General features: G+C 38.6%; 1 protein-coding gene across 4 annotated transcripts; it reads left to right on the forward strand.

The window, feature by feature from the left end:
- Nucleotides 1-683: 683 nt before the first annotated feature.
- LOC129775793 (serine-arginine protein 55) lies at nucleotides 684-24,467 on the forward strand. Of its 4 annotated transcripts, none has more exons than XM_055780932.1 (8): nucleotides 684-864; nucleotides 1,102-1,243; nucleotides 1,307-1,377; nucleotides 2,509-2,613; nucleotides 2,951-3,050; nucleotides 14,218-14,291; nucleotides 14,360-14,656; nucleotides 23,489-24,467. In XM_055780932.1, the coding sequence occupies exons 2-8, from the start codon at nucleotides 1,118-1,120 to the stop codon at nucleotides 23,778-23,780; spliced, it is 1,065 nt and encodes a 354-aa protein (XP_055636907.1). In that variant the 5' UTR covers nucleotides 684-864; nucleotides 1,102-1,117; the 3' UTR covers nucleotides 23,781-24,467. The 4 variants fall into 4 exon arrangements, with proteins under 4 accessions (XP_055636907.1, XP_055636989.1, XP_055637079.1 ...); XM_055781014.1 differs by having other exon boundaries at nucleotides 2,969-3,050; XM_055781104.1 differs by lacking the exons at nucleotides 14,360-14,656; nucleotides 23,489-24,467 and having other exon boundaries at nucleotides 12,039-14,229.
- Nucleotides 24,468-24,578: the final 111 nt, after the last annotated feature.

Below are 24,578 nucleotides of genomic sequence, written 5' to 3' on the forward strand. Positions count from 1 at the left end.
ATAACTGTTTTCAAACAAAGTGCTTGATTTCAGTGTCTGATTTTTTAAAAACTTCAACAGCCAGCAAGGTTTAATAAAAATACTCGAGAGTAGATTCACCAGTGATTTTTTGATATGAATATGGAGTTTTTTTGCCTTCATTAGAGACATTTTCAGTCTTAGGCTGGTTCATCTAACATGGAGATAATGGAATTTTGAAGAAAATAATGAGCTTCCCAGACGATGTTGAAAAAAATTAAAACAAATCATAACTATTAATAGGGCTATAATTTTTATCAATAAAACATTTCTTCTTCTTTCTTTGTTTTTAAGAGGTTTTAAACTTTGCAGTTCATTCGCCTCTAAATAAAACATGGAATAGAAAATAGAAACAAAGTTACAATGACATTTTAGCGAAAGAAAATAAAATTTTGTTGATCTTTTTTCAAAAACTGGAAGAATGTCCACGTGAACAACAGAGGGAGGGGTATAAGGAATGTCCACGCTTATCCACGAAGGGGGAGGGGGTGTCCAAAATCATGCATTTTTTGTTCACGGCCCCTAACCTAAATGTTCACTCTAACACTTTTTTTTCAGTGCATCACGCGAAATATTTCACGTACAGTATATATAGAGTATATCATTCTACAATAAGTGTGCAGAATGTCAGAATTCATTATTTTTGGATGCCTGCTCCGCCTGTATCGTTCATTCGTGTTTTGCCGCTACGTACAATCGGACGTTGTTTGAGTGAAACCAAAAATTTGCCGCATATTGTGATCCTCCATTTTAGTTTTAGCTTGTGAACGGCTTATGCCACAGTGGGCAAGTGGAAAATTGATTTTCTGTGAAATTTTTTGATAACTGGAACTGCGCTAAACGAGTGTATGTTGATTTTAGTGTAAATTGATACAATATATCCTTTTTTTTTGTATCCAAGAAATCGAAAAAAAAGATTTACCATGACAACTTATGTCACAATGCTTTCGTGTCAATGCGGCTAGAGCGGTGTAATAGACGCCATATTTAATATATCTTGACTGGTTTGAAGATTCTCGAAAAAAAAAAGATTTGCCCCTTTGCGCGCAATTAAAATATATTGGCGATATCGTTTATTTGCAGTTCGAAAAGGTGAATTATGGTTGGCTCACGGGTGTACGTGGGTGGTTTACCATACGGCGTTCGAGAACGTGATTTGGAGCGGTTTTTCAAAGGCTATGGAAGAACCCGTGACATTCTCATTAAGAACGGATACGGCTTTGTGGTGAGTTGTTTTTTCGAGATTTATTTTCTCTAGACGTGTCCATTCATGTTTTCCCATTTTCAGGAATTTGAGGACTACCGCGACGCAGACGATGCGGTTTATGAATTGAATGGGAAAGAGTTACTAGGAGAAAGGTATGAAAAACATTTCCTTTACAACGCTAGAAGATTACCGTTCTGAATTATATTTCGGATAACATCATTTTTCGGACACTTTGTTCTAATATCTTGAAATGCTAAAGGCACTGATTATATGACTATAAAATTAATATCATAATTGTTTCTTTAGAGTAATCCCTCGGTTTCTCTATCATTTTGTTTGAGAATTACACTTGAATTATTACATAGTAGGAAAAAATCCAACAGCACTACTCGTTATCGTTTGTGTTTGACGTGTGCTTAACGTGAGTAGAATTTACTCCTTCATCAATATTCGAATTTCTCTCGTGTTTCTTCAGTTCTCATCATCGTTATCAGTTTACTATAATTGCTTGGTAAGTGCTTCGCAGTTGACTATAAAAAAATAATCAAGTGTAATTTTCGTTCAAAAAATTACAAAATAAAGTGTGCGAAATTTGATTTTTTTTATAGTGTCCGAAGTTTGATTCTTATTCGCTGGATTTGAGAAGCATTTTATTCGAAGATTTTTTTATGTTTTCAATCAAATAGGTACCAAAGTAGAAAGCTTAAAAGCGTATTGAACTAATTTATTATAAACATCCACCAAATAATACCTGTGCATATAGATGAGATCTGTTTTCTGCATCATATGCCTTAAGTGTCCGAAATATGATACAAAACGGTACTTGGATCATTTCGTGTTCAATTCAATTCAGTTCAATTCTTCGTTTTTAAAAGCTTTAAACTTTGCAGTTCATACAACTCTAAGCTTGTTTGTTTTTTTTATTGGATCTGTTTTATTTTTATCATTAACAAAATCTAGAAAAAGTTGGCCAAATCCATTAACCAGGATCTACTGCAAATTTTCTTTGATTCTCCTACTTGATTTTTTTTTGTAATATTAATCATTAATGTCTGGTTTTCAATGGAAGGTGGAATTTCCGTTTTGTTTATTGAATTAATTGAAATGGGTGAATAAAAAATTAATCACAGAAATAAACAAACAAGTTCAATGAACTTCGCGCCAGGGTTATGTAAAAATAAATGCGTGGGATTCGCGCCGTAAGGCCCATATTAGGTGTCGCTAAAAAGATGCGGTCATTGCTCTGTCAACATTCAAACAGCGGGTTCTTACCATTTTTGCAGAGTGGTTGTTGAACCAGCACGAGGAACCGCGCGTGGTCCAGGTGGGCGTCGCGAGCACGATCGCTACGACCGTTACGATCGTCGTGGAGGAGGACGCTACGATAAGTAAGTGCTGGATGATGATGATACATGTTCACATTTATACACATTCTGAAATACAAGTACGACGACCAGCAGGCGGATAATATTAAACTGTTTAATGAATATATGACTCAAAGAATTATATATGATCATAATCATATATGTTTATGAAGGATGCCATTTCTGAAGTGAATATCGCAAAACATTTGAGATATCAGAAATGTTATTCATTAAAACATTACGAGACATTCGCTCGATTTGATCATATACAGTTTTGCGGTCAATTATGCTTCCCGCAACAGTCGTTTAATGCTTGTCTTTCTCCTTTTGCTATTATTTGTTATTGAATTTGGTTTACTAGATATAGAAGCAATTCCAGGAACAGTTCGCGCTATGGGCCACCCCTCAGGACTGAGTATCGTTTGATTGTGGAGAATTTGTCTTCTCGTGTCAGCTGGCAGGTATGTACAAATGACGATCTTCCTTTCAACAGATTTTTTTTTGTAACGGAACGAGTCTCTTCAAATGGTTGAGGTCTCAATAAGCGAAACGAAGATTAATCCGTTTATATGTTCAGTAGTTGTATATAGAGCTAACCAACACTCTATGTTCAGAACAGGAATGATACTTGTCTTTGCAATTGTATCGCGGAAGATTGATAGTTTTCACAAATGCACATCTTTCCTGTTTTGAAATGTATACCCCAATAGAGAATAACTACTATATCCCGTCTCCTTGTTTCTCTTATTTTCGCTTTCTTGACATTTCACTAACAATTCCGAATATCTATTGGTTAAAGTTCTGTATTTACTCGGGGAAATTTTTGTTAGTGAAATGTATTGAGCACAAAGTCAACTACTACATTCATTTTGTTATCAGTGAGAAAGATTTTCAGCTCCTTTGCGTTGCATTCCGGTCACATCGAAAGTAATCAATTGTTTGCATAATGGAACGGTTCATTTGGCTTAACTTGATCAGGAAACATTTACAGTTACATCATGCTTAGAACCTTATGGTTTTAAATTATCTCGGTTATGTTGATAATTGTCATGCCTTATTCCTGCTAGGAATAGTATGATAACTAGGAGAAGAGGTTTCGGTCATAGTAGCTCTATGGAAATAATCTCAATATGAATCTGTTATTTTTCAACAGATAATTTGTTTTTCTCATGTATGCAGAGACGAATGAAGCGAATGGTTTGAAATGTCCTTCAACAAAGGAAAAGAAAAAGAAGAATTATGTACGTGTGATAAATGTTGTTTATTACTGATAACGCTTCCTTCATTTAGAAATTGGACGCAAAAATTAACTATTTCTTTGGTATCTCGAGTCATTCTGCCACCTTTTTTTTTGCATTCAGCAATTGCCCAATACTGCTCGTGAAATTAAGTGCTCCTGAAGCCGACACATACTGCTATATTGGGATTGAGACAATACTTCACAGGACCCTTAAATTCTTTTATGTGGTTTTCCAGATACTCTCATTCTCCGAGCTCATAGATCTGATTTGTAGTGAGAACCTCGGGTTTAAAGTAAATTTATATAGATAGAACTTTGAATAACTTTTCCTGAGCGACACATTGTAGCCAATAAGTTCTGCTTGAGCGTCCGGTCCGGTTTGCTGGGACAGATAAATCCTCCGGAAGGTACTTCCGAATGCATCGTATTTTCTGTAGTGCGGTGAAGATTCAAAATTCAATCGAAAGACACCGAGGAAAATGACAAGACTATTTTACGTTATCAAAAAAGTACCATATTTTTCTATGTTTCCATTAAGGTGACCATTTTTTATTTTAGGGTGGTCCCAAAAACCAACTTTTCCCTCATTTTCCCAAAAATGACTTTTTTCAAAAATTCATAACATTTGAAGTATTGAACCAATTCCGATAATCAACATATCAAATTGAAGGCAATAATATAGCCTTTGAGAATATATTGCGCGTGCAGAAAAATGGATATTGTTTTCATAATTATTGATTGTAGGGGAGGTGGGGGTAAAACGGACATGTTAAGAACTTCAACATATCTTTGGAAACTCATGTTTCCCAAAACTTTGATGCAGTTTCTAGCAATTCAATATACTGAAATTAAAACAGACCGAAAAGTACATTTTTTTATGCGGGTAATATGGACACATAGTGGGGGTAATATGGACAGGTCAGTAATATATGAAGCGTGGTGGTTTATCGATCGCGAGAGGAATAATTTTATTCAACCAAGGTCTGAACTCATCACGAATGTCCATTAAATGATGAAAAATTCAAATTAATCCACCTAGAAGTAATATCGTGCTTTTCAGCAGTATAAACGGACAGACCCTCAACTACAGTAGAACCCCGATTATCCGTGAAATGGTCGGGCTAGGTCACCGCGGATAATGCGATATACGAGGTGTAAACACGAAATAAGGATATTTCAGCCTGAAAACTATGTTTTATCAATAAAGGAATCATTAAACTATTCATCTGTAAGGTCGTGTGCACCAGTGGTAAAACAATATAAAAGCCATAACCAAAACAAAAGAGCAAGTCTTTAAGTCACACTTACAAATTTTGGGGAGCTCTATAGAAATACTATGGAACTCGCTTTCGTGTTCCATAATAATGGGTAACCTAATGAAAAAATTGAAAAATACGGAACTAGTATTTAGCAAAAAGGAACAAAACTATCACTTTTCAAGGAAAAAATATTTAGTTCTCGTTTTCGAATGAAAAGTCAAATTTATCGAAACAAGGAACCTATTCATTATAATGTGGAGGTGATCTGGCGTAGAGGATTACATTTGTATCTTTCACGCTTAAGGTCACGAGATCAATTCTTACGCCCGACATTCTTCCAAAAAAAAAACCAAAGTAAAGTGACGAACCAGCCAAAAGTGTTGAAAGTCACTATAGTACAAAAAAAAAATAAGTATTATAATATTAGACAGGACGAACAAAATCTTCAGGCGTTGATCATTGGGATTGACAGTTACAAAGTAAGAAAATAAATAAAATATGGTTTATTTGTGGATGATGATTTGTGGAAATGTGTCTCAAATGAATATCTTCGGGAGCTGATACCGATACCGAGTGTTTCCCGTTAAGCTCGTCTTCGTTCTCTTGTTGCGGGCTCAATGGAATGTGCAGCAATAACGGTACGGGGCTCAACGTGTTAAACCTTCGTCCTTCCTTCGTAGTTGCCAGTTTGTCAAATCGACTTTTTCAGTTCACTGTCAGCTACTCATAACATGTGTCGATTTCGACATCTTTAGACGATTTTAACCGTTCTTGTAATTCCCGATGGAAATGTCCAATGCACTCCAATATTCCCTTCTTCATCGTTGACCCGTGTCCGGAAGGTCCTATACCTGGTTTGCTCTTTTTATGAGTAATTCTTCAGTAGCAAATTTTGAATCGTTGAATTTTAATAAAAGCTTTTTGATGGCCATTTCGACTAGACTTTATTAATAACCTAATCACAACGTTACTCAGAGATGGTCTTTTGTTTTACAAATATACTGCGCTAGATCTACCTCATGTACTGCAACGCACTAGCAGTACAGATAACACAAGTATTAAATCATAAATTGCTGATAGGAGGGATCGTGCACTTGATCCAGTATTTGAGTCGCTAAAAACTCCAGTGACTGTGATCAGCCCATAGATTGGTTTCACAGCATTATAATGAACACTCCGTCGAGTTTGCGACAATATTTTTAACAACACACCTCCGTGGCTCAGAAACATTTCTCAGCGATCAGTTGAAACTGCGAAAAACGAGTATACAGATTAAACAGTTCTAAAAATGTCACACACTTTAGATTCTTAGCAAAATCTTGTTGTCCTCATAAGTCCAAAGGGTTATCTACAAACCCTGTGGATATAGCTTTTTTTGTTTTGCTTTCTTAACAAAACCTGAGCTTTGACCTGACATAGTTGGAACGACCGATAGCCTGTGAACGGGACTTCATGAAAACTAAACCTTGACCTTACAGTTATTGATGGATGTCGCTATTCTAATCTGCAGTTTTTCAATTCAAAACGAAAAACTAGGAGTGAGTTATATCTGTGATATAACCGCAAGGTTAGCGTAGGACTACCGTTGGCTTTAGTAATCATTTGTTTGAAGTTGCATCTAAATCATGGGTCCAAACGCAGAACTGTTCTTTGATTCTTTATAATTAACCCTTTACAATTTCCTTTCAGTATAAATTTCCTAGTACTTCTACCAAAACTCGTCATTATAATATCAAATTATTTTCAGACACAATTCTCGTTCAAGATTTTTTAATCACCTGCAAATTACATGTTTCTCCGTAACATGGAATGCATGTTTGATACAGAAAATATGATAAAATGAAGAAAATCCGATGATTCCATCCTCGATTTTTGCGCTTACCAATACATTTGGCGATCCGTCTTTATTTATATAGTTCTAAGATATAGGAGTGCGTTTTTTCATCTGAAAATTCATTTTCACTTTCGAACAAAGATCAATTTCGTTAGTGCAAATGCTAATGGAATAACAACGCTTGTCACGATGTAATTGTAGAACATATGGGAGTTCGATTTTCCTTAGAGAGAAGAGAGGAGTGTCGAACCACAATTTCTTACACTCTAAAACCTCCACATGTCAAATTTGATTCCATTTGTTTGATTAGTTCCCTTAGAGAGGGGGCAGGAGTGTCGAACCACCATAAAAACATTTAATGCCTCATAAAAACTCCACATGCCAAATTTGGCCCCATTTGCTTGATAAGCTCTCTAGTTATGCTGAAATTTGTGTTTCATTTGTATGGCAGCCCCCCTTAGAGAGGTGGTAGGGGTCTCTAACCACCATAAACAAATTTCTTACCCCTGAAACCTCGACATGCCAATTTTGGTTTCATTTGCTTAATGTTCTCGAGTTATGCAAAACTATCATAAGAACCTTCCTGGCCCCAAAAATCTCTCTTGATCTTTGTTCGCATTTGTTGTGAGCAAGTTGGCGACATTAAGCTTTGGCGAGCCCTGGATCTTGGAATTATTTTTTTTTAATGTTGATGTTGATTCATATAGCCTGAAGTGTTTTCTATCATTTTATCTATTGGATGGGCAAGAAAACTAAAAAACTTGTCCACCCAAAAGCTTTGCGCAAAATGCGTCGAATTTGCCTGGAGGCAAGTTGGCGAATATGGTTTGATCACCTAAAAATCAACAAAATGTAATAACAATTATTTATTTATCCTTGGTTGGAACAGTGGAAATGCAATTTTCATCAACACTGTAAATGTCACACGCAGGAAAACGATACTGAGCTCGTATATCTCCCAAAGTTCGAAGAAATAAGTCACAATTTACTTTATTGAACGCCATTAATCGAGCCGCTGAGGTATTTTCTGGCTTTCTCGAAGATAGCTTATGAGTCTTCATAAACATTTCAACCCATGTCCGTCCAGCGCATGTTCCTTTGAAAGGGTGCTCTATGCAATTCTTACCCGCAAACGAATAGGCAATTCTTCGAAGCTGGACCTGAATGTGGCTTTAAAGTGGCCTTTATTGGACGACGTATCCTGGAATTGATACAGATTTAATATTTCTTGCATAAAGAACATGGAAACGCAAATGCTGAATGGAAAATCTAACCTCCATGTCTGGATATTTTCGTCGATGGCGTCTCAAAGTTGGTTTTGGCACACCGAACTATTTTGAAGCACCCAGAACTAGAGGTGGGCAAAACGGTTCATTTCAGTGAGCGGCTCAGAGCCGCTCGTTCATTAAAACGAGCCGGCTCATTTGGGCGGATCTTTTTTGAGCCGAGACTCTTTTGAACCGGGGTTTTTTTTTAGCCGAGACTCTTTCAAAAAACGGCTTTTTTTAAACCACGGCTTTGTTTTGAGCCGAGACTCTTTCAAAGAGCGGCTCTTTTATGAACCGCGGCTTTCTTTAAGCCGAGACTCTTCCGAAAAGCGGCTCTTTTTTGAACCGCGGCTTTTTTTTGAGCCGAGACTCTTTTGAGAAGCGGCTCTTTTTTGAACCGCGGTTCATTTCTGAAGAACCGTGGATCGTACGCTCGTTCTGTCGAACCGGCTCAAATGAGCGGCTCGTGAGCGCTCGCCCATCTCTACCCAGAACAGACAAACCTTCTTCTATAGCTTTCATAACATTCTCCAGACTGGTGTCCGATCAATATTAGTCTCTTTTTCGCTTATAAGTTATAACCATCTGCAATAAAAAACCAAAAATTAACATAATGTTGCAGTTCGCCAACTTGCCTCCAAGCGTCTTTTTCAATAAAAAAAATTTAGCGGAAAAAAAATCATGATTGAAACTCGCCGGAAACAAACAGATTATGTACAATAGAGTACCTTCATCATGTATAAAATTATTTTAAAATTGAAATTTGAAAAAACGGAAAAAATAACAAAATTACGATTTCTCTCATTTTTATTTTTAACTTTTTTGTGATAACGTTTTCGGCAGAGTTACCGAGTACAAAGTTTGGCCTTGTTATGATGCATCTTCAGTAAAAAGTAGGTGGCGCTACCTTCATTACAACGGGGCAAATTACCGATTCGTCATCTTGCCTCCCTCGCCAAATTGCCTCCCTCTATTCAGGCGCGAAACCATCAAAAAACTAAAATTCCAGTGTTTCATAACTATAGAACCAAATGGTAAAACTCCTACTCCTTTACAAAATTTACGTCAATTTCACGTCAATTACAATACGTTTCTAATTTGTAGGTCATTTTTAGCTCTCAATCGATTCAGATAACACATTTGGGATGGTTTTGACCAAGTGGCGGAATGTTGTAGTGTGTGTCTCGTTCTACGCAGAGGATACTGCTCGTTTAAGCTCTTCAAATCACTCATACAGTTTGTAAGCTGCATCTTCAATTCGTACGATCACTTCTTATAAGTTCTTGATAGGGTTTCGATCTGGTAAACAAGCCAGTCCAGAATCTGAAGGCCCTATTCAAAAAACCATGCCTTGACTTTCCAGATGTTATGAATTGATGCAATATAACACGTATACTCGCGTACGGTGTCACAGACCGAAAATTGAACTTCTCTGTAATGTTGCCATTGTGTATTTTTCAGGCTTTATTACCATTTATTTGAAGAAGAGGGTATTATTAAATAAAAAAAAACTCAAAAAATATGTTTTCTTCGTCTTTATTATGTTCTAATAGATCATCTAATTCAGCCTCCTCAAAACGAAAGTCAAACATTTATATTTTGCTTTTGATCGTATAAATCTAACGACGAATATATCGACGTATAGTTAATATATCGATCCGTTCAATCCAGTTACAGAAGGGACTGAAATCAAATAAGAATAGTCCGGTAATTTTTTTTTCCAAAATATATATTTTATTAAGGCACATGTGGCGTTAGCCTGACGGGGCCGGGAGTCCAATATTTTGACAATTTTTGTCTTACAACTATGTTAGTAATATGTAACCGATTACTCGCGGTTGGCTCGAGGTTAGTATTACAAGTGTTCTCATAATTGGTATGTTGCAGTCTTCGATGCTCTGTACGTGTGCCCGACACGGGATACTTCCTATTGGGAATATAGTCCGGTAATGATCATATGCATTATATTCAATAAAAATTCCACGCCACTAACATTTCATTCAACAATATTCTAGAATATGAAAAAAGGCACTTGTCCAAAAAAGTTACTCCTATACTCGCGTCGGTTAGTCAGACCGAAAGTGTTAAAAAAGTGGCACGCGTCCCCTTTGTACTAAAACATGCGATACGCTAAACGATGACGAACGACGAATAACGAAGCTAGAGAGAATCGCAAAGTCGTAGTGTTCATATTTTCTGAGAAATGAACGAAGATTGATTTCTCGGTCTGACAGACCAATGCGCGAGTATCGGAGTGTTAAACGAGCAGTATCCTCTGCGTAGAACGAGATTCACACTACAACATTCCGCAACTTGGTCAAAACCCCCCCGAATGGGTTATTTGAACTGATTGAGAGCTAAAGATGACCTACAAGTTAGAAACTTATTGTAATTCATGTTAAATTGACGTTAATTTTGTAAAAGAGTGACAGTTTTTCCGTCTGGTTCTATAGTTATGAAACACTGGAATTTTAGTTTGTTAAATGCTGATAATTAAACAGTCGGTTTGGCGTTGTTGAAGCGTAATCCAGTGGACTTCTTTCTACTTTTTGTGACAATGGATGAAACGTGGATCCATTACCTATCAAGTACCTTTCCATCAGTATTCGGATGTCTCTGATTTGACTTCTTGTAGAGGAATAAGGTGGCGAACGAAGATCGTAACAATGTATCGAAAGAAACTGAAACAAAGGCGTGCGTTGCTAACGCTTCCTAGTCCATGTTTTAGATTCTGAAATGCGTTTTTTATCGTAGTTATATTGTTACCTTTTCCATGTGCATTTTTTCAAATTCAGAAAATTCACTAAATTATTGAGCTATTAGTATCTTCACAACAAATTCTTAGAGGGTGCTACAATTTTCATGTACCAGTTGGTCTGAAATCCCTCATCACAAACAACTCATCATGAACTGTGGTTTATTGTAGCCTATAATAGTCGGTTGACCGGAGTGGAACGCAAGTCCTAGAGAGGAGTATTAAAATTAATTACATAGTAGTTGAGTATTCGTTCGAACCACAATGCCATTTATTCCGGCATATAAGGCAGATTGTGTGTACGGTGTCAATTGGTACAAACGGAACGATTCGTTGTTACAAACTCTGCTCAATATGTAGCGGGATTAATGCACCACTCATGGACATCGAAAGGAGGAACAAAATGAGCTCATGGCAATCTATTGCCACTGTTGGAAGAAACGGACAGAATTGAAGCGATATGCTGCGACACAGTATCGAAGAGAAAACACTCTCATGAGTTCAACAACATAGTGAAACCTAGCAGAACAGCTATACCGATCGAGATATGATTATTAAGGGGAAATCAAGAGTGGCACGCTCTGGATCTGGAACCGTTTGGCAATCATCCATTCCATTCACCTACTATGACTGACTGAACATGTCAGAAGGCATCGTAAAAGGCAATATCCTCCGAGCGTTCCATTAGCGAACCCATCGAAACTGATACTGGATAACATTCAGACTGGCTCAAAAACCGGAGACACCACTGGGGAAAACCGTTAACGAACCTTCATCGCAGAGCCGACAGTAATCGCTTCTTCGTTCGTGCCTGTCGACACTGTGCATGCAAACGCTTTGCCGCCAATGACATTATGCATGCAATGCGTTGGGCTTTATTAAAGTAGTAGATTTGTATCAAATGATTTTTATTCCTTTTTTTCTTTAACAAACATCCAGTTACCTCGTTAAAATCTAATTTGTGTATATGTTAAATTGTATATTATTGAAATCTATTTTTGCAATATACACGAAATCCAGTTTCCAACAAACGTACAACGAAAAAAGCAGACCAAATATAGTAAAACAATTATTATGTTATCTTTTCCTGAAGGCAACCCTCCTTTCATTAACTGGGGTTTGCAGTGAAGAGTGAGAGAGAGAGAGACTGACAGGAAGACCGATTACCAAACTCTTGCCTTGCCTAATCGAATTACCACGAGATGATGATGATGATGACGGTGAGAAGACCACATGTGCATGGCCAAGCTGATGGCGTTGACTTACGGAATCAATGAGCCACGTAGCCACCGATGGGGGATGCGAAGCTTCTGAGGACCATCAACTTCTAGAGGAACGCGCAGTTCTATACCGTTTTGTCACATACCAATGTTTTCAGTCATCATCCGTGGTTCGGAGGTCGTATCTTTTTGTTGGCTACCTAGAATCACATCGGTTGTACTCCTCACACTACTACTACCTCGTACAAACTCCTCGGTGGTCATTGTCCTCGGACGAGCTGAACTGGATTTCTCTCTAGAGTGTCGGGTCGTAGTGCGGAATAAGATAATCGCCAAGGTTTATACATACGCGTGTCCGGGACGTGGAAATCGGTTACCATCAGCCAAAAGTACAGTTATATTTATCACAATTTTTTTAGCCTTCACAAAACATGTATCATTTCTATTAATTTTTTTGAATTTCTAAATCAAATTTAAAGATCCAATCCATTACACTGATGCGCGCGCCACAGAGTCTCAAAGGAAGCGTAAGAGTCATGTAAAAGCCATCCCCATATCAGACTGACAGTGAGAAAGGGATAAAGGGACACAATCCAGACAGGGTCCAGGACTACTGCCTCACAATAATGTTAAGCTCATCCATTCCGATGAGCTTCCTTCCGGTGAGCTTTATGGTGGCCGACCAATGCGCTTGAACGAACCACACGGTCCCGTGGACGTTGTTTCGCACGATGGATATTCTACTGTCAACGCAGTTCGTCCATCTTCGTACTAAATTAAACACCCCGTGCTGCTGGTTTCTGCTGACTAAAAAAAAAAGAGAAATCTTTTTCCTACCTTTTCTATTAAACATCTTTGATTGAGCCCCTCTTCGGCCACTTTTGGTGTAGCGCGTCTATTCTAACGATGCCTTGATGAGGACACTTCCGCTTCGAAAAAATCGCTTGCTTTACACACACGGTTTGGTGGAATAACTATCGCTTGAGAGATGATACTGGTACGCTGTGATGATGGTTGGCCGTCCGCATTAAGAAAAAAAACACAACACGACAAATGCCAATCTGAGCCAAATGAAGAGCACGCAGAAGACTGAGAGACTGCGAGAGTGGCCAAATTTCCTAAGGTTTTTTTGAGAGACACATGTGCGCGACAATCCTCCACGCAAGAAGGGTGTGTCCCGGCCCAAAGGTAATGGTCGATTTTTACTCACTTTCATTTAGATACATTTCTTTTATATCTAAACAGCCAAGCGAATAATTTATAACTTAATCTAACGTCCAAACATTGCTTTTTTGTTTATGATCACGTCAATACGAAAGCAAACCAAAAAAACACAAATCGTGTGAAAGTGATGGTTTAAAAGGGGATTTGTTCATAATGAAAAGAATCATGTAACAACGGACGTAAAAAAGGAGTATTGATCGGGACGGAACAAAGGATGTGGAAAAGCTAATGACAGAACCAGAAACGGAAATAGATGGAAGCGGAAGAGAAGTTTCCATCTCCAAGCACAACTTGAGCCCCAAATCGATGTATAAAATATACGAACTGAGAGTTCTACACCTGTAGGAACACCCATACTATCGATGCAGAGTAGCCTACCTTCGATGCCATAGATGATAATATCGGTTCAGGAGACACGACAACGGACCCGGAAGGAACCCAAAAACAACAGAAATGCTATCGCAGAAGAAATGATGGTCTTCATTTACTGATTTATTCCCCACCAACAAGCAAAATGGAGAGGAGGACGAGCTAATGGAACTCGATCACAAGAACAAAAGCCAGATGAACACAATGAACGCGTCGATACTGATTCTTTTCATTATGATACGTATAATCTAGTTCAGTTCCCTATCTAACTCAAGTACAGTCTCTCGTGAAAAGGCAAGATTTTTTTTACCAGAACAAGTAAAAGTCAGATGCGTAGTTTGTTGTGAGAACTTACTTCCTAGCTTCCGGATTTTGTTGCGAAGCGAATACTAATGCTCTCGTGTTTTGCTTATTGTTTCTTTTTGTTTCATAAAAAAATATTGTTGCGGGAATGATCAGGACTTGAAGGATTACATGCGTCAAGCGGGAGAGGTCACTTACGCCGATGCTCACAAACAACGGAAAAATGAAGGGTAAGCATTGAAACATGGATGATGCGAGAATTTAGATCATGTCTCAAATGTGTATGTTCCTTTTTTAGTGTGGTTGAATTCGCAACAAGTTCCGACATGAAGACCGCAATCGAGAAGCTAGATGATACCGAGCTGAATGGACGTCGCATTCGTTTGGTGGAGGATCGCGGTGGACGCAACGGACGCAATGGTCGTGGACGCTCTCGTTCGTCCAGCAGCCGTTCCCGATCCCGTTCGCGTCGCCGTTCCCGGTCCCGTTCGCGATCCCGTCGCTCTTCTCGCAGCCGATCCAAGTCCCGCAGTCGCTCCAAATCGAAGAACGGTTCAAAATCACCTGAAAAATCACGCTCCCGATCTCGGTCAAAGTAAGTGTATCACCTTTTGACGAAAATACCATCAAAGCGAGTTCTCGCTAAATTAGGCGAATATGAGATTCAAAAATGACTTCGGTCGTCAAAAATTCCAAATTTCTCTATCATATGACTGATTTTTATTGCAACTAATTCTTATAAAAGCGTATTCACATTAATTAATCTTTTTTTCATGAACTAAGCTCGAAAGCTAGCGGTATGATTCAAATATGATCTCCGACATAGTTGTTGGAAGTGTATGGACGACTTTAAAGAAACTTATTTAACAATTATATTTCATGTGAAAATTGTTTTTACCTCCAAACAAATCCTGCCCCCTCGTTCGATAAGGTTTTCAAATATATTTTTTATTAAAACGTTTAACTGATTTCCTAAAAGTTTTGACGGCTATTTGTACCTTTGTCGGTATTATGAAAATTCAGATATTAAAGTGCGATACACATATGACGTGTAACGTCAGCGTAAAAGAACGTAACATCAAATACCAGGTGTTTTATGGTAGGAATTTAGTTTTTTAAATTGAAATAAAACACAGATAACGATGGTCATTGCCATTAATTTGCTTCATTCGAAAGATAATTCGTTGTGGTTTTTATTTAAATATGACTTCCGGTACGGCTACCTTTTCTGGCTCAGAGGAAATCCAATCGGGACGTCCGATTTTTGATCACGTTCTGCCGTGATCGTTTGTCTGTGATAGCGTGACAAATGTTGTCTTTCAATATCACATATCAGGCATACCAGTCATTTACTCAAATGGTACAAAATTGAATGTGTCAACGAATAACGTTGAAAAGGGAAGGGGTACACAGAAACTAATATAAACTAACACAAAAAAGTAAAAAAAAAATCGTGCAAAACTTCCTTTTGTTTCCCTGCTTTGCGATGGGACACTTTGCCTTTTCGGTTGCGCGTGGCTGTTCTGTGCTTTTAGTTGCATGTCGAAACGTGTTGTTGTTAGAAATCATGTCATGCAAAAACTTAGAAAAACTTAGAGCATTTGATGAGAGGAAGGGAATGATTTCAGAAGTGGATAATTGAGACGCAAATATGCTTTTTTCGCATAAAATTATATCGTCATTGATTACATTGAATATGAAATTTATGGGGAAGAAACGAAAAAAAAAGTTGAAAATACTCACGATTTCGTTATATTTTGAGGTAAAATACACATGAAATCATGAAGTTGCTTTATTTGAATAGCTATGGTATTGTGATTTCTTCCCATTGTCTTATTCTTATTATTAGGCATCGAAAGCAGTAGCTTTTTCTATGAAATAATTTTCGTTTGCAGACCATCACAATCATGTCGTATTGGTTCTACTGCTCAATATATCATAGAAGGAAATGAATCATTGAGAATTATGAATATGAGTCATGAAGAATATTAATATCCCAATAAATCTTCGCATGATAATCGCTGCCTCCTCCTAATTAATGAACGATCATTGTATGGGTGACACTTTCCTCGTGACTTTGATGAAATCTCGCATGAAGTTTGATTGATGCATGAAATCTTGCATCTGATTAATTTAACATCTTGCGAATCATTGCACGCAATTTTGTGTTATGGCGGGTTTACATTAGGGAGATCTATAGCTATAGATGGATTTATTCGCGTGAAAATAGGTGTAAACGGGTGAGAATAAATATGATGCACTTATTCGAGGTATATATAACTTGAATAAATTCAGCATATGTAAACGCTTGTGAATTTCCACTGGTGAGAAATCACTAAAGTTGGATGCAGTTCTACTTCAGGTGAATAAATTCACCTAAGATATGAATATATTCATTATAGAAGTTCACGCTAGTGTAAACGGTTGATGCGATTTCTATAAATCTCATCATATTTCTTCACATGAATATATCACTAGTCTAAACCCACCCTTACATACAATATTCGTGGGAGCGAAGTTGGAAGAAAGAATTATTTACCTTCGCACACGCTAGCAAAACATACCTCTTTTATTTGTTAAATTGTTCACTAGTTTTATTATTTCCACTGTTGATGTCTCAGGCGAAAAAAATTGTGGATAAATTTGCCGTCTAATGGTATATTTTATAACATATATCGTAAGAAGGATTCTGCGTAATATGCATTTGAAAACTCTTAATAAACGTTACATTTTTCGTAGAGTGACCCCCCTATATAGAAATCAAAGACGTAGTCCTACGTCAAAATCGCACAAAAAAAACCGCACAAGAACAGAAAATCGCACAAAAACAGGTTTTACTGTACATATTAAAAAAATAATTTTCGCATTACATTTATCATTTTAAAAAAACAACATGTCACGAAATAAATCTTTTATTTTTTTTTTCAATTTCTTCTCATTCTCTTCTTGGTTGAACCAGAATTTCACCCAAGAAAGATTATCCTTCTGAGGAATTTAAGTCTAATGCATTGATTTTTTGCCTTTTGAGTGAACTTGAATGAAATAAATGCTTTATGTAGTGCAATTGTATTTTTGTTACGCCGTGTGTTTCTTAGCATTGAATTGAAACACAAACTAACGAATACAAACTACATTTAATAACAGATTAAAAAGAACAAACAGTGTTACATTAAAACATCATAACAAACACTATCCATTTTGTTTCCATTCCTCTTGTTGACATCGGAGCGCTCACAGCTAAGACTGTCATGGCGAGCCACAGGTTATCAGCATAGTTGCCAGTTGATCTGCTGTCTACAACATCTCCCTCTTCAATAGAGATGGTACGGGTCAAACCACTGCGGGGGTCTTCGGATCCTCGAAGACAGCCGAGGTAGAGGTACCATCGGTTGAGCCTCAATCGCCGATTCATAATCGTTGGATTCCGTTGATGATGTCGACGGTGAGGACAAAGGTGCAAGACTTGACTCCAATGGAGGCGATACATCATGCCGCGGAGTTGAAGAAACACGCCCCGCTGGTATATTTTGCAGCGTTTGAACGGAACTCAAGAGTCCCGTTGCAGAACTCGAATTCTGTGTTGAAACATGCTACAATAATTTCGATTCAGGTGTTGGTTTTGCTGGTTCTTTCATATTCCATGCTTCCAGCAACACGTTCAGTGGTAGTGACTGCTCTGGAAGGGAATCTGACCGCTTCGTTGACAGTGGGTCTACGGTTCGGCTACGCAATTGATTTAGGTGGGAGCGCAGCATATTTCTATGTTCTGTCCAGACGTTGTACATCACCTGTCCAATTCGCTTGATGATGATGCCTGGAACCCATTTCCAGATTCGGTGTGCTGCGATAGGTGAGCAGAAAAACATCTAAAACTTCTGCGATGGTGCCTCTCCCCTCTCGAATCTTTATTATGGCTCGTATTAATGTGTCAACAAATCTCTCCGCTTGCCCATTTGATTGAGGATGGAACAGAGCTGTCGTGAGGTGTTCGATGCCATTCGTTGTGCAAAAATTGGAGAAATTGGCACTTGTGAACTGTGTTCCGTTGACGGTAACCAGTGTTTCTGGCATTCCAAGGCGAACAAAAAGGCCCCGGAGAATGCCAATCGTTGCAGCAGAAGTAATGCGACCCGCTCTTATAATTTTTGGCCACTTAGAAAATGCGTCTATGGCAAGGAGGTAATAATCTCCTTCGATTGGTCCTGCGTAGTCTACGTGAATTCGCTGCCAAGGTTTTGTTTTCGGCCATGGAACCGGAGTACTATGTGGAGCTGATTTGGCTACGGATGCGCAGTGTTGACATTCATTCACGTATCCAACTATGTCACTATCCAAGGTGGGCCAATAGACGTAGCTACGCGCAATGGCTTTCATCCTCTGCATGCCTGGATGACCTTGGTGTAGCTGAGCGAGACACCGCTTCCGGTGTTGCGATGGAATTACAAGCCTGTCCGCAAAAAGAATGCAGCCATCCACTACTGTGAGCGAATCCTGCCTGTCCTGAAGACGCTTTGGTTTAGGATCGTCGAACTTCGCATTTGGCCAACCGTTCGACAAATATCGGCAAACTTTGCGAAACGTTGCGTCTGCTTGAGTGCTCTGAGCTACAACTTTGAAACTGAGAGGCAACGCACTGATTGAATCCAATGCTACTGACTTCACATCTTCAATTATGACACTGGCAATGACTCTTCAGATTTATGGTGTTGGTCTATCAATCGAGAGAGAACATTTGCATTCCCGAACTTGTAACCGGTTGGCCGTATAAACCGGAATCCCCTTTTGGAATCAAAAATTCTTAGCAACGGGGCATGGTCTGTTTGCAGATGAAAATGTCTCCCGTAGATCATCTTATGGAACTTCGTTACTGCGAGGATTATTGCCAGACCCTCTCGATCTGCTTTACTGTAGTTGCGCTCTGCTTTAATCAGCGCCCTAGAAGCGTGCTTAATCGCTTTGATAGAACCGTCGGGGAACTTGTGACTGATGGTGGCTCCTAGACCAACGGATGAGGCAACAGCAGAAACGATTATCCCTTTCCTCGGATCATAGTGTGTGAGTAAAACGTTTGATGAAAGGAAAGTTTTGAATTGATCGAATGCAGCTTGACATTCTGGTGTCCAGAGAAATTTTGTTTCTGTCTTAAGCAGATTATCTAGGGGATACCGCAACTTCCGCATGTTCGGGACAAACTTCCCATAATAATTTATTGCCCCCAGAAAAGAGCGCACACCAGAAACGTCTGTGGGTGGTTTCAGCATGACAATAGCTTCGATTTTGGCAGGATCTGGTTGTAATCCACGGAAATCAATTATATGACCGAGATACCGGCTTTGATTCCGGCCAAACGAACACTTCTCGGCCTTGATAATAAACCCAAACTCCTGAATTCGCTGCAAAACAGCTTCAAATTGCGGTTATATTCCTGCTCGTTCTGACCACCTACTACTACGTCATCGAGGTAGCCAGAACAACCCCCAAGTCCAGCTAGCATGGCATCTATAATTTGCTGGAATGCACCTGGGGCAACTTTCACACCTGGCGGCAGACGATTGTAATGGTATAAACCGCGATGTGTGTTGATGGTAAGCAAATTTCGAAATTCTTCGTCGACTTCCACTTGTAAAAACGCATCGGAAAGGTCTATTTGACTGAAGACTCTACAGTTAGCCAGTTTCGAAAAAATGTCTTCAGGCAAAGGGAGAGGATACTGGTGAGACTGGAGAGCGGCGTTGAGTCCCGTAGAGTAGTTCCCACAAATGCGAACTGTACCATTCGCTTTACGGACGACGACAATTGGAGCAGCCCATTCTGAGTAATCTACCGGTGTTATAACCTTTAACTGCTCCAACCGATCTAGTTCACCATCTACAGCATCGTACATGGCATACGCGACCGGACGTATTGGACGGAAAACAGGCTTGAAATTTTCTTTCAGTTCCAATTTCACTTTAGTCTTCGTACATAAACCCAGCTTGTCGCTGAAAACGCTCGGAAACTCAGACTCGAACGAAGAACCAAAATTAGACGAACTCGAAACATGGTTGCAGAAAGCGTCCATCGGAACTGACCATAGTTCGAAACTGTCTACCACATCAGAACCAAGGAGTCGTAGCTGCTTCTCAGAAACACGGATAAGCTGTCGGTTCTCCCACCAATCGTAACATCGCAGCTGAATACACCTTCAAATGGTAATGCACTGCCAAAAGCAGACTTCGTCTTTACAGTTGCTGGATCCAGGACAGGACTACCAATCTTCCGCCAAAACTGCTTGCTGATGATGGTGATATCGGAGGTAGTATCAAGCTGTAGACGCACTTGAACCCCACTAAGTAAAACGGGAACGAATCTCCTTCGCTTCTGCACAGAACACTCGTTCACCTTCACCACCCTGCTTGCCACGTTCAGCTTCCTACGTCTTGGCATACTCCCCCGTGCCTTTTTCGCACTGTTGCAGTATCCCTCACGGTGTCAAAACTGCCCACAATCAGAACATTTGTGGCTTTTAAAACCGCAATCACGCACGAGATGAAACGCGCCGCAAAACCAACAAGGAGTTTGTGGTTTCATGGTTTATATATAAGTGCTGCCATATATTGACAATATACGACATTTCTTTTTCCCCAACCCAATATTTTGACGTAGGACAACGTCTTACATTAAGGGTGCCAAATCAGCAAACAGGTCACGTTTTTATGAAATAAAGTTAACGTTAATAATTATTTTTGCTGCGAACGGATTTTAACGATTTGCATACCAATCGAATCTGAAATTTTCTAAAATTTGTTTGATATGCTATACATTACAATCCCATAGTCTGTATATAGTTGAACACTTTCGGCGCTCAGAGCGATTCGGACGAGTTTCTTGCGGGGCCCAAATTCAACTGTCGGTGTGCTATAGGTATAATCGGGCAACGATAATAATGCATTCGGGTTCGATTCAGGACTACTTTGCTGTTGAATCCCAATGAAATCAACCGAAAGCTTTTGAAAATAATGTTTCAGCCAATTTTACAGTGTTGCCAATGATTATAAAAAATGAAATTAAACAGAATGTACTTGCTCCTATATACTATATTCGAAGACGACGAATAACTACAATTTTATTGGAGAACTAGCTGACTCGGCAAACTTCGTCCCGCCCAAAATTTTTTTTTTGTTATCAATACCTTCAAACATTCACGTTTTCTTACTATGAGCAAGTTCATGGGTACAACCGCAGAACTGTTCATTGATTGATCTTCTAATCGACCCCGTTGAATTTTGTATGGCATCTCCCCTTTAGAGAGAGGGGGTGGAGTGTCTAACCACCGTAAAAATATTTATTGCACCCTAAAACCTAAACATGCCAAATTTGGTTTCATTTGCTTGATTAATTCTCGAGTAATGTAGAAAATTGTGTTTCATTTGTATGGCAGCTCCCCCTCAAAAAGGGGATAGAGTGTCTAATAGCGAATTCGTTTTTAAAACTGAGTCAGTGCCACACTGACTCTGTAATAAAAAAACGTTTTCAGTTTCACGAATGCGGTGGTTTGTTGGTGTGCGTTGTATAGTCTGATTTGTTTATATTTGCGACGACAAATGTACAGTGTCGATGTCTGGTGGAGATATTAGTGCTTGGGAGGTAAAGTATTCTCTATAAGATCAGAAGGGCCAAGTGCAGTGTAAAAATATAAAAGTTTGAATGAAAATTTTTACTTCATATTGTTTGATTACCTAACACATGTAGTCCTGACACTCACTTAACCATTTGTCGATGCATTTCCTGTTTGTTCCACAAATAATTACTATTATAATATAAAATCATCATTAGACACAGTTTTCGTTCAATGTTTCTGCGATATCGGAAAAAAAACCCTCTTATTTCATCACATAAAATAAATATTCGATACGTTAAAGTAAATTTTCATTCCTAATTTTGATTTTGAGAGCATGTTTATTCCTCCTGAATATCCATAATAATTTTCGCCTCCCAATGAAAGCACACGGAGCTTAATGCCGTCTATATGAATATACTCTTCAAAATCAGAATTCGAATTGGATTACGATTCAAATAATGCAAAAGCAAGAGCAGCAGGTTTTCCATTTTCATAGTCTCTATTTTTAGATTTTCCAAAACAATACTCGGAACTTGACAGTTCAGTATAGTTGTATTGGTGAACCCGAGTGCCAACCCGTGAAACATCTCAGTGCGAAACTAACAGTTTTCGGGGCGAACTAGTGCGACACTGAGTGCGAAACTGAGTGAATAAAAAAACGTTTTGACAGCAGTTAGTGCGGCACTGGGGTTGAAACTGAACAAAAACGAATTCGCTATAACCATCGTAAAAATATTTATTGCACCCTAAAACCTCCACATGCAAAATTTGGTTCCATTTGCTTGATTAATTCTCGAGTAATGCCTAAATTTGGGTTTCATTTGTATGGCAGAACCACCCCACCCAAATGCTCAGTGCAATGCGTGCATTGATATAAAGAAACAAATTGTGACATATGACAAATTAGTGTATTGCTCTCGCAAAGGCAAGAAAGAATCGTTGCTTCTCTAAATGATTCTACAAAACCACGCAATCCATTAAACCTCTTTAGGGTTAGGCTCTTTAGGGTAACTTTATTTTTATTTTTCCACGCACGTTTAGTTAACACAATTGAGAAGTTATTTTGAATGTACAGCTGAACAATTTCAGCGCGTTGTTTAGGTGTGTATTGTTCCAAAATTGTACTGAAATGACGCTTCCAACGCGGTATGACATTTGTTAATCTGACATCTTTGTCAAAAGTTATGGGGTTGCCAGATGCTTCCACTTTAAATGGCCCACCCTGTATAATGACATCAATAACAAACCAACAAAATTTGAAACATGCGGCATTTAGAGATTCAATGTTTGAGCAATTGATGTGCCCAAAGTTGATCTTCCAATAATTCAATAGAACATCATATACAGACCAGCTTGCTTTTGAGGTCAAGTTTTTCTAGAGAAGAAAAATAACAATAAATGCACTAGCCTTCGGCTGAAAATGTCTTTAATACAGAAAGCAAAAAAAAAAAGAAATTTAAAAAATAGTCACAACTAAAATTGGTCATACGCAAGCAAACCATTTGTCATGATAATGTCACGCGAAAATGCGAAAACAGAATAGAAACTGAGAGAGGTTGGCGTCGACATCATGCTTATACCGTATGTTTCTATTCTGTTTTCGCATTTTCGCATGACATTGTCATGACAAATGGTTTGCTTGGTCATACGATATCGAAAATTGGAATTTTTGGTAGTCGCCACTATATAATGTACAGCATATATAATGTTTAGTAAAAATCTGAGATTGGTAGAAGCCGTGTTTAATTTGACGAGAAATTGTTCATTAATAATGTCAACAATTCATTTGTTTAATTATGTTTCTCCTTTTCATTTGTCTCTTTGCAGCAAGTCCCGCGAGCGTGACTCCAAGTCAAAGTCACGGTCCCGCTCGATAAAGCGCGACCGGGATGAGTCTCGTTCTCGATCGCGTTCGAAGTCGGAGCGTCGCTCCCGTAGCCGATCCAAGTCAAAGGATAACAAGTCCCGTTCTCGCTCCCGTTCGCATTCACGCTCGCGATCCCGATCGCGTGGATCTCGCGATCGTTCGCACTCTCAAGATAAACGCGACAAATCCCGCTCGGCTTCTCCTAAAAACAACGATCACTCACCGGAGCGAAATGAGAGTATGGATGATTAGAATAACATTTCTCTGTGTGGGAGAAAGCATACAACTTTTGTTTTATGAGTTACATACACACAGGCAAATGCGTATCATGAAGGACGCTTTTGTGTGTAAGAATTTTAACTTCCAATAGATGAAAATTGCCTCTGGTCGATGTGGATTAATACAACAAAAACGTTTGTGGTTTTTACGTATAAAACACATCCAATACAAATAGATTTAAAATAGGGACTTAAGCTACGTTTATCGCTGAGTTTATAGCTCATTACTTCAAATGAGTTTTAGTTATTTCAATATTTTCTACAGAATGAGAGAAAAATAAGTTAAGCTTTCGCGGTAACTATAAAAACAGGAGAAAGCATTCAAATCAATAGGCGTTTTTATTTATAAAACACATTTTGTTAAAGAAATTTGACTATGACAAACTCTTAGGATATCTCAAAATCCAAAAGATACCGGAAGAAAAGATCTCACAGTAGAAGAGAATCGGTATGCGAACGCAATCCTATAGTTTCCTCTTTTTACCCCATACCTATTAACGCAATCTGCTGCATAATTCGGTGAACACATTTCCGCACGGGGTGAGTGATTAGCATTAGAGGGGTGGGTACAGATGGTTTTTTTCAATTGAATTTAATTTTCAAGTAGAAATGTAAACAATTTCAAAAACAATAAAAAACGAAAAATTTAAATTTTCCTTCATTTTTGGATCCGAAATTACTGTTATTATAGATATGTGGAAGCATAGCACTTGGATTTTGCACCACGATAATGCACCAGCTCATCGATGAACGAATTTTTGATAAAAAAATG

This window comes from Toxorhynchites rutilus, chromosome 1, assembly GCF_029784135.1.
Source record: "Toxorhynchites rutilus septentrionalis strain SRP chromosome 1, ASM2978413v1, whole genome shotgun sequence".
Lineage (NCBI taxonomy): Eukaryota > Metazoa > Arthropoda > Insecta > Diptera > Culicidae > Toxorhynchites > Toxorhynchites rutilus.